The sequence below is a fragment of the Pezoporus wallicus genome, unplaced genomic scaffold, assembly GCF_028554395.1.
Source record: "Pezoporus wallicus isolate ANWC-B61680 ecotype Strahan unplaced genomic scaffold, APGP_CSIRO_Pwel_v1 scaffold_11491, whole genome shotgun sequence".
Lineage (NCBI taxonomy): Eukaryota > Metazoa > Chordata > Aves > Psittaciformes > Psittacidae > Pezoporus > Pezoporus wallicus.
In genome coordinates, this window is record NW_026642649.1 from 11,837,859 (window position 1) to 11,852,732 (window position 14,874).

Sequence of the window (14,874 nt, forward strand, 5' to 3'; positions counted from 1 at the left end):
CATTCTAATTCCATTAGCCTTTGAATTGAAAAACATTCCAAATACAACCCTTATTCCTTGCTATGAGGAGTTTGGGAGTCAGTTAGGATTGCTTTCCAATGTTTAACTTTCATTAAACAAATTTCAGTTCTAGAAAACTACCAACGGACTACTACGGTCTTGATTTCAGTTTCACGAGACAATCTCTATTTGTTATTTGGAAAGGCAGAACTTTCCACAGGACAGGAGAAACCATCTTCTATACCAGTTGGCTTATACTCTTTGTCAATCTAAGAAAGCTAACAGCTTCAGAATATCTCACTTGAGACACTGAATAATATGGAAAGTGCACTGCTTCCAGAAAAAGGACAGACAGATCCCTGTCCCTGGATAAGTACATCACCTTTACTATTCCTTGGTTTCAGAAAGCACAGGGAATTCAATGACAGGAAGGATAACACACAACAGAATACAAAGTGTGTCCTAAAGAAAGAGGTCTGGTAACTCAGAAGCTCTTGGAATAAGGCAGTAATTCGCTCTGATGTGGATGTGCTTTGTTTAGTGCAGAGGCACTGCAGGACAGCTTGTCTCAATGCAAACTCCCACAGCAAGAAAAACTTACAACTCTCCATGAACAGTGCCAGTCCTATAAGGAGTGAAGAGAGGAAAGATAGAGAAAATGAAAGAAATCTCACAAAGAGGAAGTACTTTAACCAAACCCTTCACATCTTACAACAGAGCCCTTACCTTCCATTTTCAAGACATATCAATCAGTGCAAAAAAATCAGTACACAGAAACAAATTTATTGGATCAGTACCAAAGAATTTTTTACACAGTTTTCTAGAACACAGGTATTTGTTGGTACCAAAAGGAAGAGATCAGATTTTTTTTCACATGTCCCATAGAACAAGGAAATCACAATTTTATCAAATTAGTGCAGTGAGAAAGAATCAGATTAGTGCTTTCTGAAATCTGAACATTTGGAGGAAAAAACCCTGAAGCTTCATACACTACACAAGGATTTTTTGCTAGTATTACAAACTCCTACAATTCCTAGTGCCATTTTGTGACTGCTCTGAATACCAGAGCACTTCTATGCAGTTCTCCCACGCAGATGATCCCGAGTGCCAGTCTTACATGTTCAGCATATTCTGTTCAGCTTCTCTTAATACCTAGAACACCTTTTAGGAATGTTTTCCTCAGAAGACATCTAACTTCTGGATTATGGGACTCAATTCAACTGCTGTAAGCAACATCTGCTAAAAAGGTAATTTCAGAACAGGAAGCTGAAGAACAAAACACATTTTGACAATAAAAAGATAAGTAAACCATGTTGCAGAGATAATGGCCCCAGAACAGCAAAGTACATCTACTCTATATATTCAGGCACTGACAAATGGCATGCCTTATGTCAGCAGGGTAACTCAAAATTTCCCCAGCCTCAAATGATAAGGTATATGCACAGGAGAGTAAAATCAGATGTTATTTAAAGACAGAGCTTAGTTTTCTTAGCTAGCCTCTACTGTTAGAGCCCAAGAAATGCATTCTGTTCCTTTAAACTAAAAGTCGTCTTTAGAGTAAGTTAGCTAATATGATGAATTACAGCTACTAATTCAATGACAACAGCTGCTGTCTGACAACAGATCTGAGGGCCAGCTTCTCCTACACAGACTGAGGGATTAGCAACCTGACAGCAGTACATATTGTAATAATACCATATTCATAATGAAATACAACTACACATTCTATTTTAAAATTGGGGTACAATTTTAAGACTTAAAGTGCAGCCTGGGTATGGCAGCAGAAAAGAAGCAATGGTGCTATGCAAAGCCTCAAAAACGTGTATACAAAGGCAACAAACCATTTAATTCTGAAATATGTTGAGTTCTCTTCTCCCTAACAAGCCATGAAAGGTGACCCTCAAAACCCACAAAAGTGCCAGAATATTAGGGAAAAAATAACTCCAATAAGAAAATCAGAAGGAATATTTAGAACAATCCAGATAGGTTTTAATAATTATTAATAGACATAAAGCAGTTAAAAACAATATGAAATGCCTAACCCTTAAATGGTATGCTGATAACTGTACAATTTTTAGTTATTTTAATCAGATTTAGATTACTATCAGAATACTGAATGAGTTTCATGAACTTTTCAACAAGCTGTCTACCAGCTCATTTTTGACAGAAAAAGAGGGAAGACTTAATATACTTTAATCCCTGGAACAGGCATATTCAACTCTTACCTCTGCAAAATAACACCTCTAGCTGTGAGACCTCTTATTAGTTTAACTTAGCATTAAGGGGTGGGGGGGAACCTTCACAGAATCACAGAATCAATGAGGTTGGAAAAGACCGTTAAGATCATCAAGTCCAACCATTCCCCAGCACTGCCAATGCCACCACTAATCCATGTCATTGAGGGCCTCATCCACACAGTGTGTGAACACTTTCAGGGACAGTGATTCTACCACTGCCCTGGGAAGCCTGTTTCAATGCCTGAGCACTCTTCTATGAAGAAATTTTTCCTAATATCCAATCTAAACCTCTCTGGCACAGATTTGTTCACTTTTGTTTAATTTACACTTATGCTCAAATTCTAATTGATGGGGTTAGAGATGTAAGAGAACAAAGCCCCAAAGTAGTTTTAGGTAAGATAATACTTATGACACCTTTCTATTGAGATCTTTCTTTCTAGGCTAAGTTGCAAGCTGATGTTATTATACTGGTACCATGTGGAGAATACTCATAAGAAATTAAAAGCCAAATTCCTTCTCCTTTGTTAACTATTCTCCCCAAAAAAAATGAGATAGAACTTGAGAGTGAGACAACACATGACCCTAAGCCCCACACAGAACATATCTGACAGGGCAAGAACTTCCACCAGGCTTGGTGAGAAAACAGCTTTCTGGAAAGTTACCAACTAAATAAAAATATTTTATCTTTGCTGACAGACCATTTCCTATGCCTACAGCCTACAATGGCTGCATCTGAAAACATTTTTCAAAGATCTATCACATACACACTTTACAAACACAAGTATATGTACTATACACACACATATATATAGACAACCGTTTACATTACAAGGCCAATTAGAATCTGCATTTTGCACTCATTTATGCCAAGTATGATAAGCAGCTTTGTAGATGTCTAGCTTAAAGCTCCTGTATCCACTTGTATACAAACAGTGCTAAGGCTTCTGTTTCAAGTGGCAGCACTTCCAGAAAACCTCAACTTCAAATAGGTATCTGTAAGACCCTAAATTCCGTCTGCCTCCTTCCTATATCCGGTGGGACAAAATTCCCCTTTGTATGAATTTCTTGATAATTGCATTTTTGACTGCTTACCTCCAGCTCTGTTTTCAGGTGGTGAAGCTGTTAAGAAAGTTCTGGTATGGTATACATACTAGGCTTATTTTGACAGAAACGTGACTTTTCACATTTGAAATAGAAATGCATTACAGATATCTTTTAATAATGACAACTGCTCATCCAACACTAATACACTATATTCACCACATACTGCACACTGCAATGGGATAAATTTGGATTTTTTTCTTTCTTTTTTAGTTTTAGACCTGAGATAGCAACTGGATTATTCATTTATCTTTAGCTAAAATACATAACTATACGTAGAAATATCTGCTAAGTTTAAAAGTGATCTTGGTAATTTGCACTTATCATAAAATTAATCTCATTATATAAATATTTCAGTAAATATCTTATTAAAAATACTCTTAGTTTATATTAGTTGGCATATTTTTGGCTAATTACACTTCTTAATGCTCATGTTAAAAAGTACTTTTTCTGGATAATGAGACCGCTTTCATCTGAATTTAAGAAATTGGAAATGAACCAACCTCTCTGGCAATGTTACTCAGAGCTTCATCTTCTGCAGAAAACCTGTCTTTCACAGGAGTTCTCTTCCGTCCTGACCCAGGAGTTCCCATTTTTATTCTCTGGTTCTGTATTTGCAAAAACAGACAGGAAAAAGATCAGTTTTCAGATACAGAATTAAAAACAAACAATTCACACCACAAACTGTAATAAGCTTCCCCATTCTTTAGCTATGTAATACCTCAAAAACCTACATGACATTGGCATAAAGTTATCCAGCTGCTGTATTTCTAGGAAAACTTTATCACAAAGCCTTGTGGCAGCTTTACAGAACACCACTACATCCCACAAGGTACATACTCAACATTTTTCTGCTAGACAGAACTCATCAGTTTACCTACAGGTTCAAAGTTATGCACAGCTGTCAACTGCTCCTTGCTCAGTGATAATACCTATATATGCTGTTGCTTTTCACAACTCCTAAAAAAAAAAAAAAGTATCCATTTAAATTTATGGCTGTGAAGAAAACCTAAAGGTAACAACAGGTTCAAGAACTAAACTTACAAGATCAGTCACTATAGCTCTCAAAACCAAAAAAAGAGAGATTCAGCAGACAAACTTCAAAGCATCCAAGCAGGTAGCTGTGGTTTATTGACATTGTAATGCAGCTGTTCTCATTCATCTGCAACTGAATGAGATATGCAGTCTTCTACTAACGTAGAAGATTAACTATAGTAGAAGTAAAGATGTTTCTAGACAAAAATTCTTTTGCCTAAGAAGATTCATAATCTGGGAAATAAGAGAAACATGCTAGTATCATATACCCACTATAATACATAAAATGCCCTCTTACTCTTCTTCCAGAAACCTCTGTTACTAATGGCAAGGATATAAAATTCACCACCAAAGCAAAATATTGTGCATACAGCCACAGACAACAGCATATTACTCAAATAATCTAAATTAGTGTTTTCAAATACCCTAAAGAAGCCCTACTTCCAGACATCCAGTTACTTCCAAAAGTCAGATCAGAATTTGGTGATAGTCCAGCTATTTGATATAAACAAGATAAGTATCCCACATAAGGCTTGGGTATACACCTTATTTTGAACAAGATTTTCTTCACAAAAATAAGAGGTCTAAAAGGGAACTGCTACCCTTTAAAACTAACTAGTGCAAGAACTATCTTTCATACTAGGTCTTATCATCAAACATTCACGAATTCCTTACAGTTTAATCAGGGAGAGGAAGTGTGTGTGGGGGAGAAACATGATGGGTATTTTTGTGCAAGCAAAGCTTTAAGTTTATTATTTTTTTTACACAGCAATCACAAAGCCAAAATATATTGGGGTACTTTCTGGTACACGAAGATACCAAGTAGCACCATGGCTTTTTATGTATTTTAGCTTCCATACTTCTTCCCCCTTTATAACTTTATGTCACTAGTCCTCTCTTCTCCTTGCAGGCAGGACGCCTTTTATCTGCTTCAAATTCTGCAGGTATTTTACTGTTCTTAATGTGCTCAGACAAGAAGAAACAGGTATTTGCTGATGAGACAAATGACAACAAAGATTTGAAACTAGATGCATCCCCCTCCTTCTTAAAAGCTCCTGCATAGCAAAGATACAATTACGCAATAATCTTATTCATTTCCAAGTTGCTATTCTGAGACCAAAGCTGAACATACTCAGTATTGCAGGTGCACAACTCCGTCATTGTGTAAATACCATAAAGATGACCTTACAGTGTTTGTAGATCAGTAGCAGAAGAATAAAACTGCAGTATCTGAAAGCAACACAGATGCACTTCTATCATCCATTAATGAACACACTCCTGATGGGGAAGAGTGGACATAAGTACCCCTGCTGGATTCCATCCATTCCTCCACAGGCTGCTCATTCATTCTGCAGTACAGAGTGTTTGGATAAAATAGAGGCATTTGGACCAACACACAGGACTCACCAGCCAGGGAGTGTTTCTGCCATCTGCCTGCAGCTAATGGTTCAATTTATTTGTTACTCCCCCACAACATGAGGTTTTTTTGCTACTGTTGTTTTTCCTTTATTCTGGTGTTAGCAGCACACTTTCAGGAAGAAACACAAGATTCCAGTCCCACTCTTATCAGTGGCTGGGATGGGTCTTGGAAGTAGGACAGCAGAGCTCAAAACCAGGGTGAAGAGAGGCTCTGAGATAAGGCCCAAGACAAGTATTCCCACTGTTAATCCATTTGGTAAAAGTCTCTCTGTTTAGTCTCAAAAACAAGCAAGCAAACTTATCTTTTGTACTCAGACTGACTTATACATACATACATATATATATATATATATATATATATAAATGTGTATATAAAAATATGCAGAAAGTAGTTTGGAGACCTCTAAGGCAAACTCAAGACCCAAGTCAGTAACTGCTAGGAATTTTTCAAAACTCCAGTAACAATGGTACCATTCCACTCAGGCTATGATCAAGGGAAGGAGTGTTCCAGGGCTGTCAGGGGATGACTGATTACCCCTGCTCTTTCTTTCCACCTTAGCCAGACAACAGGAGCCCCTAGTACAATCAGTGCTTCCCTCCTTAGACTCACAAAAGCTCCTGGTATGGTTAAGGGACACTTCAGCACCCAATACATTACACAAAGGGAAAGGCCTGTCAGAAATTCCTGAGATCCTGAAGCAGCCCAGAGGATGGGGGAGGATGGACCACCACAATCCATCCCATCCTTGACACCAGCTGCATCTAAGCTCCATCAGGAATTTAGAAAGCAAGGGGGTCCAATCTGAACCTCATGAGTCAACACGTGTCTCCCTTACCCTTTGTGCCTTTGGTCTCTGTTCAGTTGTCTTTAGCTGAATTTTACCTCGATTTTGATTTGTATGCTTAATCCATGTAATATGCAATAGAGTGAACCCTGCCATCAAATCCTGCTAAGTTGTGCCTTTATAAATCATATTGAAATAGCTCTTGCTAATACCTTTGAGGGTTATTCTTTCAGTAACTACTCATTTCATGACACCTTTCTAAACTATAAAAGATGATAAAAGCAAAGTATGTTACAATCTTCAGCATTTACAGTTCAGAATTCCTGAGTCACACCTATGACATGTTTATTTCTTACTGCGGGCTGGGTCACATATTGTATTACATGACTGATAAAGTGACATCCTGTTGTATTTCATTCCAAACAAGTATATGAAGTCACCAAACAAACAAGAAGACCAGGGAGGAAATCCCTTAAATTCCCTCTCATTTGTCTTTACTTCAGGCATACGTATGTTTTATCTCTCCCACAACTCTCTGCTGTCTACTCTTCTTCCTATTACCTTCTAACTAAATGTTCTCTTTGTTTCTTTCTCACTGTCTAGGAAAAAAGTGTGACCCATCTTACACAAAGCAGAAGCTACACTACAATTTAAGGTCCTATCACTCACCACCTTCAATGGCACCACCTGTTCTGATGCCTGGGTCTATGCCAGTGTATTTGGCATCACATACATGCAAAGCATTCAGATACTACAGTGTGAGCAGGCTATAAATAGACAGACTGAAAGTTCCCTTTTCTCTTTCAAGTAAAACTAAGAGGTAATTGAAATTCACCTACGAACAAGCAATCTCTGTATATTTGACCCAACATAGAAAAGAGCCCTGCCCTAGAACCACTCAGCCTCAGTTTACTAATTAATATTGGAATAAAAGCCAGCAGCCCTGCATTTCAAGTCCATAGCCACAAACAGCAGTTTAAATCTTTAAGGAAATAAAATTCTTTTAATCCTGAGAAGGAATTGCACCTTCTATCCATAATATCCATCCAAAGTTTATTGCATTCCCAGTTGTCCGCTTGCAAAGTTAGTTTTTATCTGCTACAGACCTTTAAATATCTGAATTGAGTGGACCACAAAGGAAGTTCTACAGAATACTGCAGTGGGGGTAACTGACCCTACTGCTGGTAATTATCTTTGACACATGATAAGACAGATAAACACTACTGGGAAGTTGTTCATTATGAAATATAATCTGATTAATTCTACGGTATGAGTACATAAACACCTAAGTTTATTAGGGTTTTATGTGTCTCTTAAGAAACACGACATAGCACTAAACATTTTCTGAACAAACCTTAAAGATATTACAGAACATATAGTAATAATCTGTGTGATTGATTTCAGTTTCAAATTGATTCAATTTAAATTAGTGGCTAAATACTTTTTATTTCATAAGTACGGAAAGGCAGTGAAGCCAGCAGGAGAGAGGAACAGTAAAGCAGAGGAAGGCAGGAATTTCTTGAAATCAGAGTCTAAAAACTTGAAAGAGAAAGCTCAGTGAAAGTTACTTGAACAAACAAGGTCAGAAAAACATTAACAGATAAGGAAGATGAATGTAAGAAGCAGGAGTAAAAAATAAAACATTTATCACCAGCAAACCAACCACAGCTTGCTAATAAAGCACAAACAGTGGTCATTCATTTGGATTTTTGGCAGTTCCACAAATGTTAAATATAGTTCAAAATATGCTTGAAGTACAGTAAAAAGAGCAAAAGCTTTTTCAAACAGCTAACTAAAAAGAAAGATCTAAGAAGCAGGAGTGCTATGCCACAATGTTGGAGTTTAAATTAAAGAAACTAAATATACTTCATAACTGAACACTTGCTCTTTACTTCACATGAATGCAGCTGCTGAATGAAGGTATGAAAAGTACCATACCTACAATTAAAGCAAAGTTCTAAAAGTTTATGTGCTTGGAAGAACAGTGGAAAACCCAACCCAGCAATTTTAAAGAACTGTCTCATGAAACTACAGCTATAGCAACACAAAACTACAAACAACCCAGAGGTATTATTACTGTGAAACAGCAGAAGGAGCATTCATATTTGAGAAAGAGCAGAAAGATTCACATTGGAAATCAGAATCTTGTTTGCTTAACCTTCAGTGATTTGTCAAAGCAAATGCTAAAGACAACAGAAATAAATGGACATAGAATAAAAATACATTAATTCAGTTAAAATTAAGCAAGACTAACACAAGAGTCTTCCCCAGAAGAAGGGTATGCCCTTTGGAATTACTGTGTCTGTCCATGTGCCCAAAAGTACCTGAGAACGAAAAGGAGTTGCACGATCACAGTGCGATCATGACCCAACAAAGGAGCATGTGGGGAGCAGGAAAGGGAAATAAACAGGGTTTTAATGCAATAGTTTTAAGGACTCACTTAGAATTTTCATTTAGAATAACCTTGTTCTGAAAAAGATTAACTGAAACCAGAGCTGTTGCAAAAAAGAGCTGCTAATATGAGGAACAGTGCCTAATATTAAAGGGAAAAAGCAAAGACTGAGAAAAGCATGTAATTACTGTCTGCCAAAAGATTACAGTGCTTACCACTATGATGGAGGCAAAGTTATTCCAGTTCATGAATAGTGTTTCCATTTTAAAAAACCTGTTCATCTCTAATCACAGCCCACTTCAGAAACTGTTGGCACAAGGTTTCTGCTCTGAACAGACAAGCTGGTGTCAGCTTCTTCAGGAAAAGTTATTCTTTGGATAGCTGACAGCTCACAAGTGCGCAATCTCCCCTTTAATGCAGTATATTTGCAGTTTGTTTGCCATTTTAAAATCTGAGAAATAGAACTTCTCATGAGTTCCTGGTATTTAACTATAGAATGACAGTTCCCTAGTGAAGGTGGAAATCCTCAGTTTGTGTTACGAAGCTAGCGATTAACAGAAAGTCACCAGTTAAGACAACCAAAAAGCCATTACGGAGTCTACAGAAGTGTTGCCTGATGGAGCTTGTAAAATATAACTGTGCCTGGTTAGGGCTGGTAAACTTACAGTAATGGAAAACAGTAACTGTATCAATGTAGCCTCCAGAGACACCAAGCTATCTTTGGTGACCTACCTCAGTCTTTGCAAACTACTGAAGTTCCAAGACAACATCATGCAGTGATACAGCTTCAAGCAGTGGTACTTATTTTATGAAGTATGAGTTCTCTGCCAGTCAGTTGCTAACAGCTGCACTTGCAGATACCATTACCTCACAAAATAAAACATTACATACAGGAGATTAGCATCAGTGGCAAGATGCATCTGCAGAGCTCTTACAATGGTCACTCAACAGAGGATCTCTCAGGGCACAATGTAAAGCATATGTATGTTTCAGAGAAGCAGTGCAACAGTTGGGACTTTCCTAGAATCAGTGCTACCACAAATGCTGAAGGCCCACAAAAAAAAAAAAGAAATCAAACATGATTTTAAAAATACAAGGAAATAACAGTACTAGAACAAGCACCATGGAATGCAGGATAAAAAGCAAAGCCACAAGAACCTTCAATAAGTGTTTATTCTGAAATGGAAGAACCATCACTTTTGCACTGTTGACTTTTTTCAAAATGAGTATCCTTTCCATCATTTAGCAAAGGAATGATTCAGTACTTATTAAAAAAAAAAAAACCACAACAAAACACTGCTACTATATTGAGGCTCCATTTTTATTTTTTAATGAAACAAACAGAGAACCCCATGGTAACAACCCACGTTCAGTAACAAGCTGCAACTATTTAAGGTATTTTTCCATTACCAATTTAATACACTCCTACACCCTGTTCTACTACTGCTACAGCTACAGTACAACAAAGAAAAGCTACTGAAGAGAGCAGGACAAATTCTCCTGGGTACTCCCTTAGAGCTTTCTCCACTTGCTGTTTCTTCCATCAGCAGGCACCACTTCTGCTGACTATTCTCTGGTGTAGTAGCAGGCTGGTAGACATAGAAACACTTGGCCCCACTGACCCTTTGGGAGATGCCCCTCCACCTCTTCCCTGGAAGCACCTCTTAACTACATGCCCAAGAAAAAAAATAGTAACTTTATCATCTTCACAAGCAGGCAGTACTATTTACAGAAACTATTTTTCAATGACATGTAATGCGTAAACACAGTGTCCATTACACTTAACGTGTTACTCACTTTTCAGATGTTCAAGATAACAGATTTTGATTACTTTCTCAGAAAGTTCATAGAATAATTTCATTACTTTCTCAGAAAGCATCTCTAACAATTTTTTTAATCACTACTGGACTGTACTGATCTATAACCATCACCACGCACCTTCAAATCAGGTTCTTACAAACTATCACTTAGTATCAAATCCGTTACTGGTTTCTAACCCTCTGCTGCCATTATATACCAGAAGTATTCAACTGTATACACCACTCTCCTTTTTTGGCTACATGAACATGCAGACTTCAACGCTATGTGAAAGTCTAGACATCAACATGTTCTACAGATCCTCACTACTTGCAGCTCAATGTCAACAGCACTTTCTTACCGCTTACATGTGTTGAAGTATTATGCCATCTTCTGAGACAATGAGAGTCATTAAAGAAAAAACAGAAAGCTCATTTGGAGTCAATTCACAAGAAGTACTGATATTTAGGGCAACAAGCTTACACATGACAAATTTCATAGAAGCATAGAATAGTTTGGTTGGAAGGGACCTTAACGCTCATCCAGTTCCAACCCCCTGCCACGGGCAGGGACAGCTTCCACTAGAGCAGGTTGCGCCAAGCCCTGTCCAACCTGGCCTTGAACACTGTCAGGGATGGGGCAGCCACAGCTTCTCTGGGCACCCTGTGCCAGCGCCTCAGCACCCTCCCAGGGAAAATTTTCTGCCTTACATCTCAGTCTCCCCTCTGTCAGGTTAAAAAGCCATTTCCCCTTGTCCTGCCCTTGTAAAAAGCCCCTCTCCAGATTTCTTGTATGCTCCCTTTGGGCACTGGAAGCTGCATTAAGGTCTCCCCAGAGCTTTCTCTTCTCCAAGCTGAATAAACCCAGCTCTCTCAGCCTGTCTCCATAGCAGAGGAGCTCCAGCTCTCTGATCATTTCCATGGCCCTTCTCACACTTTTTCTATTCACAAGTTCTCAGTTACAGCCAGTAATTCAGTTCAGGTGAGTGGATTGACACTCCAAGGTAAACTTCTCCAAACCCAAGGAACACAAAACAATGGAAAAAGCATGTCACGTACATCAAAATATTATGCAATGCGAGAGTGCTTTTCATCTGTTCCTATATCATCACTAAACAACTACATTAAGCATGGAAGCAGACGTATATTCGGATAACTGTTTCTGGGCCCCAATACATTTAGTTACAGCACTTTACAGCCAAGACAATAAATGCTCAAAGAACTCACAACAGAAGTGTTGATTTAATTTTAGAGGTAATTTGTGTCCAAACCCCCACAGACCTCCAAAGATGTCTGATGCTAACACTGATACTTTAAAGAGGCAAAACTGATCCTGGACTTTTCTCATTTCAAGCCAAAAATGTCTGCAAGTGTCTCTAAAATGAGGGAGTCACGGAGTAGATCAAATTCAATGTAGTACTGCTTCACTTACAAAACGTTTTTATTATCGGTGAAATACATAACACTTCAAAGTATCATGCCAGGATTCAAACTGGAAATCACTTAAAACACGTGGAGCAGATCACAGCACAGTGCTCTTTCCAGGCTCCTTCACGAATGTGTCCATCTCTCTATCATCATTAACACTCTTTACGATCATAGCAGCAGGGCATACAAAGAAAACAAAATAAAATAAACTATGGCCTAAAATAAAATAGAAAAGCCCAACTAAGCATCAGAAAGCCTGCCTGAACCATACCAAAACTCCACCGAATGGGCACGCCCTGCTTGCTGCTCTGGGGAACCGTGAGGCTGTGGTAACACGCTTCAAGGAAGTGCGAAAGACACCGAAATACACACAGGTGTGATTTCAGGTCATCTGCTTTTCTCTCCTTCCCTCTCTTTCTCCCCCTCATTCCGCCCTTTCCACTTAGTCCCGGAGGGTGAATGGCACCTTCCCACAGGCCTGCGGGCCGGGGGCGATGAATCGAGCTCGGCAGGCGGGAGGGAACAACCTTGCCGGAAGGGCTCGGCCAGTCCCGGCTTCGCCTCTCCGGTCCTGACAGCGGCCGCAGGGAAGGCGGCCGCACACCGCCGCTGCCGCCGTTACCGTTTCGCTTTCTGTTCTCCTACCTGGCGAGGGAGTCCCCGCCGAGCCGCCGTGCCCTCCCTGCTCCTCTAAACCCGAAGAACCGGGTTCCCACCCTGCTTCCCCACCCCGTCCGGGTTTAGATGTACATGACACCCTCCCCCCCGCCCGGCCCTCGCCCTCTTCTTTTCCGGGCCCCAGGGAGCCTTACCTGCGGGCCAGCCTGATGCAGTACCAGAACGCCTTTATAGAGAGAAGGGAACCGTTTCCTTCTCCCCTCCCCGCCTTACACGGGTGCGAAGGACTCGCGGGTCCAGGAACCGCCGCAGGCTCCTTCCTTCCCTCACTCCCCACGCCCAGAGTCCAAGGAAAGGAGGTAGAAGCCGCCCCAGGGTGAGCGCGGTGCCCGCCGGGCACGGACCATCCAGAGGCCGCAGCAAGGCAGCTGCTGCCTTTCTTCACCCTCCCGCCCCTTCCCCGACAGGGGCCGCAGGGACCGGAGCTTTGGCAAAGATGAGCCGCACCGCTCCAGGCCGCCCTCCTCCTCCCCCGCCCCGCGCTTTTGCCTCCTCCCCTTCAATGCTGGGCGGTTACCGCTGCACCAAAAACGCGGTTGGAAGCAGTGGTTAATTCGGAGCCGAGGAGGACGGAGTCGGCACCGAGAAAAGGGAGAGCGGGCGGCGAGAAAAGGCACACGGACACCGGCACCGGCCCTCAAGCAGGCCAGGGAGCCGCATTGCGCAGGCGTGGGGCTCGCCGCCAGGGAGGAAGGGGCGAGCGGGCGGTGGGCGCGCATGCGCGGGGCGGGCGGGTGCGGCCGCGGGGCGCTGGCGGGCTGTGGTATGGGGAAGAGGGCGTTGTGTCTTGAGGGGGCTTTACTGCTGAGGAGAGGTGCGGCCGCGGCGGACCCCGTTAAATGCGGTGCCGGAGGACAGACGTGCTTCTTTTTCCCTGTTCTGTATTCCTCAGTAGGCAGTGCAGGGAGGGGGTCGTGATTTTTGGTGAGAAGAGTGATGGCGCCCGCCGGCGGCCAGATCTCCGTCTCGGCCCGCCTTATCACTGGGTAGGCCGGCTGACTCACCGCTGTGGTGGGGCGAGGTAGGTCCGCGACCTTCTCCTTTGCGTTTGCTGCTCGGTTTTAGCTGAGGGTTGATTTTATCGAGTGGCGTTGCGCAGCGAGAGCCGCCGGAGGCTGCAGCCGCCTTCACAGAACCGGAGTGGAAACCGCCGCGCACCCTGCGAGCCCCGCCAGGCTGCACTTCCCGCTGCAGGTCCCCAGTGCGGTGTTCACCTGGCACTGGAAGCTTACGTGGATGGGTGCCAGGCTGGATGTGTGTGTGAAAATATCGCGCAAGTATTGACGCCTTATCTGGTACAAATGCGACCCGACTTAAGAACTATTAAAATACAAATGCAACCTAGTATCCTAATTCCTCAGGATAACATACCTGAAGAAATTACCAGTAAGTTTATTCCAGTTATACATAAGAGCCAACAAGTAAGTTAAGCAACAAGTGATGGGACAATGGGAAACAGCCTCAGACTGTGCCAGGGGAGGTTTAGATTGGCTATTAGGAAAAATTTCTTCACAGAGAGAGTGCTCAAGCATTCAAACAGGCTTTCCAGGGCAATGGTGGGGTCACCGTCCCTGCAAGTGTTCATGAACTGTAGATGAGGCACTTAGTGATACTGTTTAGCAGTGGCCTTCGCAGTGCTTGGGAACGGTTGGACTTGATGATCTTAAAGGTCTTTTCCAACCTCGTTGATTCTATGATTCTAATGGGCATGAAAGTATTGGTGAGACTGCTGTGAAGCAGGCTTCAGATCAGATCTGTAGTCATTTGCTTTTCGATACCCCAGTCACTGAGTAAGAACTGTAAGAACATAAAGATGATAAGAGGTCCAGAGACTGCATTTTGTATGGTAGAACTCACACTGGAACAAAAAAAGCACTGTTAAATTTAAAAGCCCAGTGGTAGGACTCACGGGCATTCACCAGAGCCCTTGGCAGAGGTCAAATGTTTTACTAAAATAAGCTCAAGTGGATGTGCATAAAGGGACATGCAAGTGAATTAATTCT

At 41.3% G+C, this 14,874-nt stretch overlaps 1 protein-coding gene across 19 annotated transcripts in view; it reads right to left on the reverse strand.

The window, feature by feature from the left end:
- Positions 1-13,070, reverse strand: part of LRRFIP2 (LRR binding FLII interacting protein 2) — a 50,717-nt gene extending 37,647 nt beyond the window's left edge. For 17 of the 19 annotated variants that reach the window (XM_057431307.1, XM_057431305.1, XM_057431302.1 and 14 more), the window contains exons 1-2: positions 13,006-13,070; positions 3,842-3,946 (exon numbers count right to left, since the gene is read on the reverse strand). In XM_057431307.1, coding sequence (XP_057287290.1) covers positions 3,842-3,931 — 90 coding nt within the window. In that variant the 5' untranslated portion in view covers positions 3,932-3,946; positions 13,006-13,070. Of the gene's footprint in view, positions 1-3,841; positions 3,947-12,464; positions 12,738-12,838; positions 12,888-13,005 lie in introns of those variants that run through there. The other 2 variants (XM_057431290.1, XM_057431291.1) reach the window with 2 other exon arrangements.
- Positions 13,071-14,874: the final 1,804 nt, after the last annotated feature.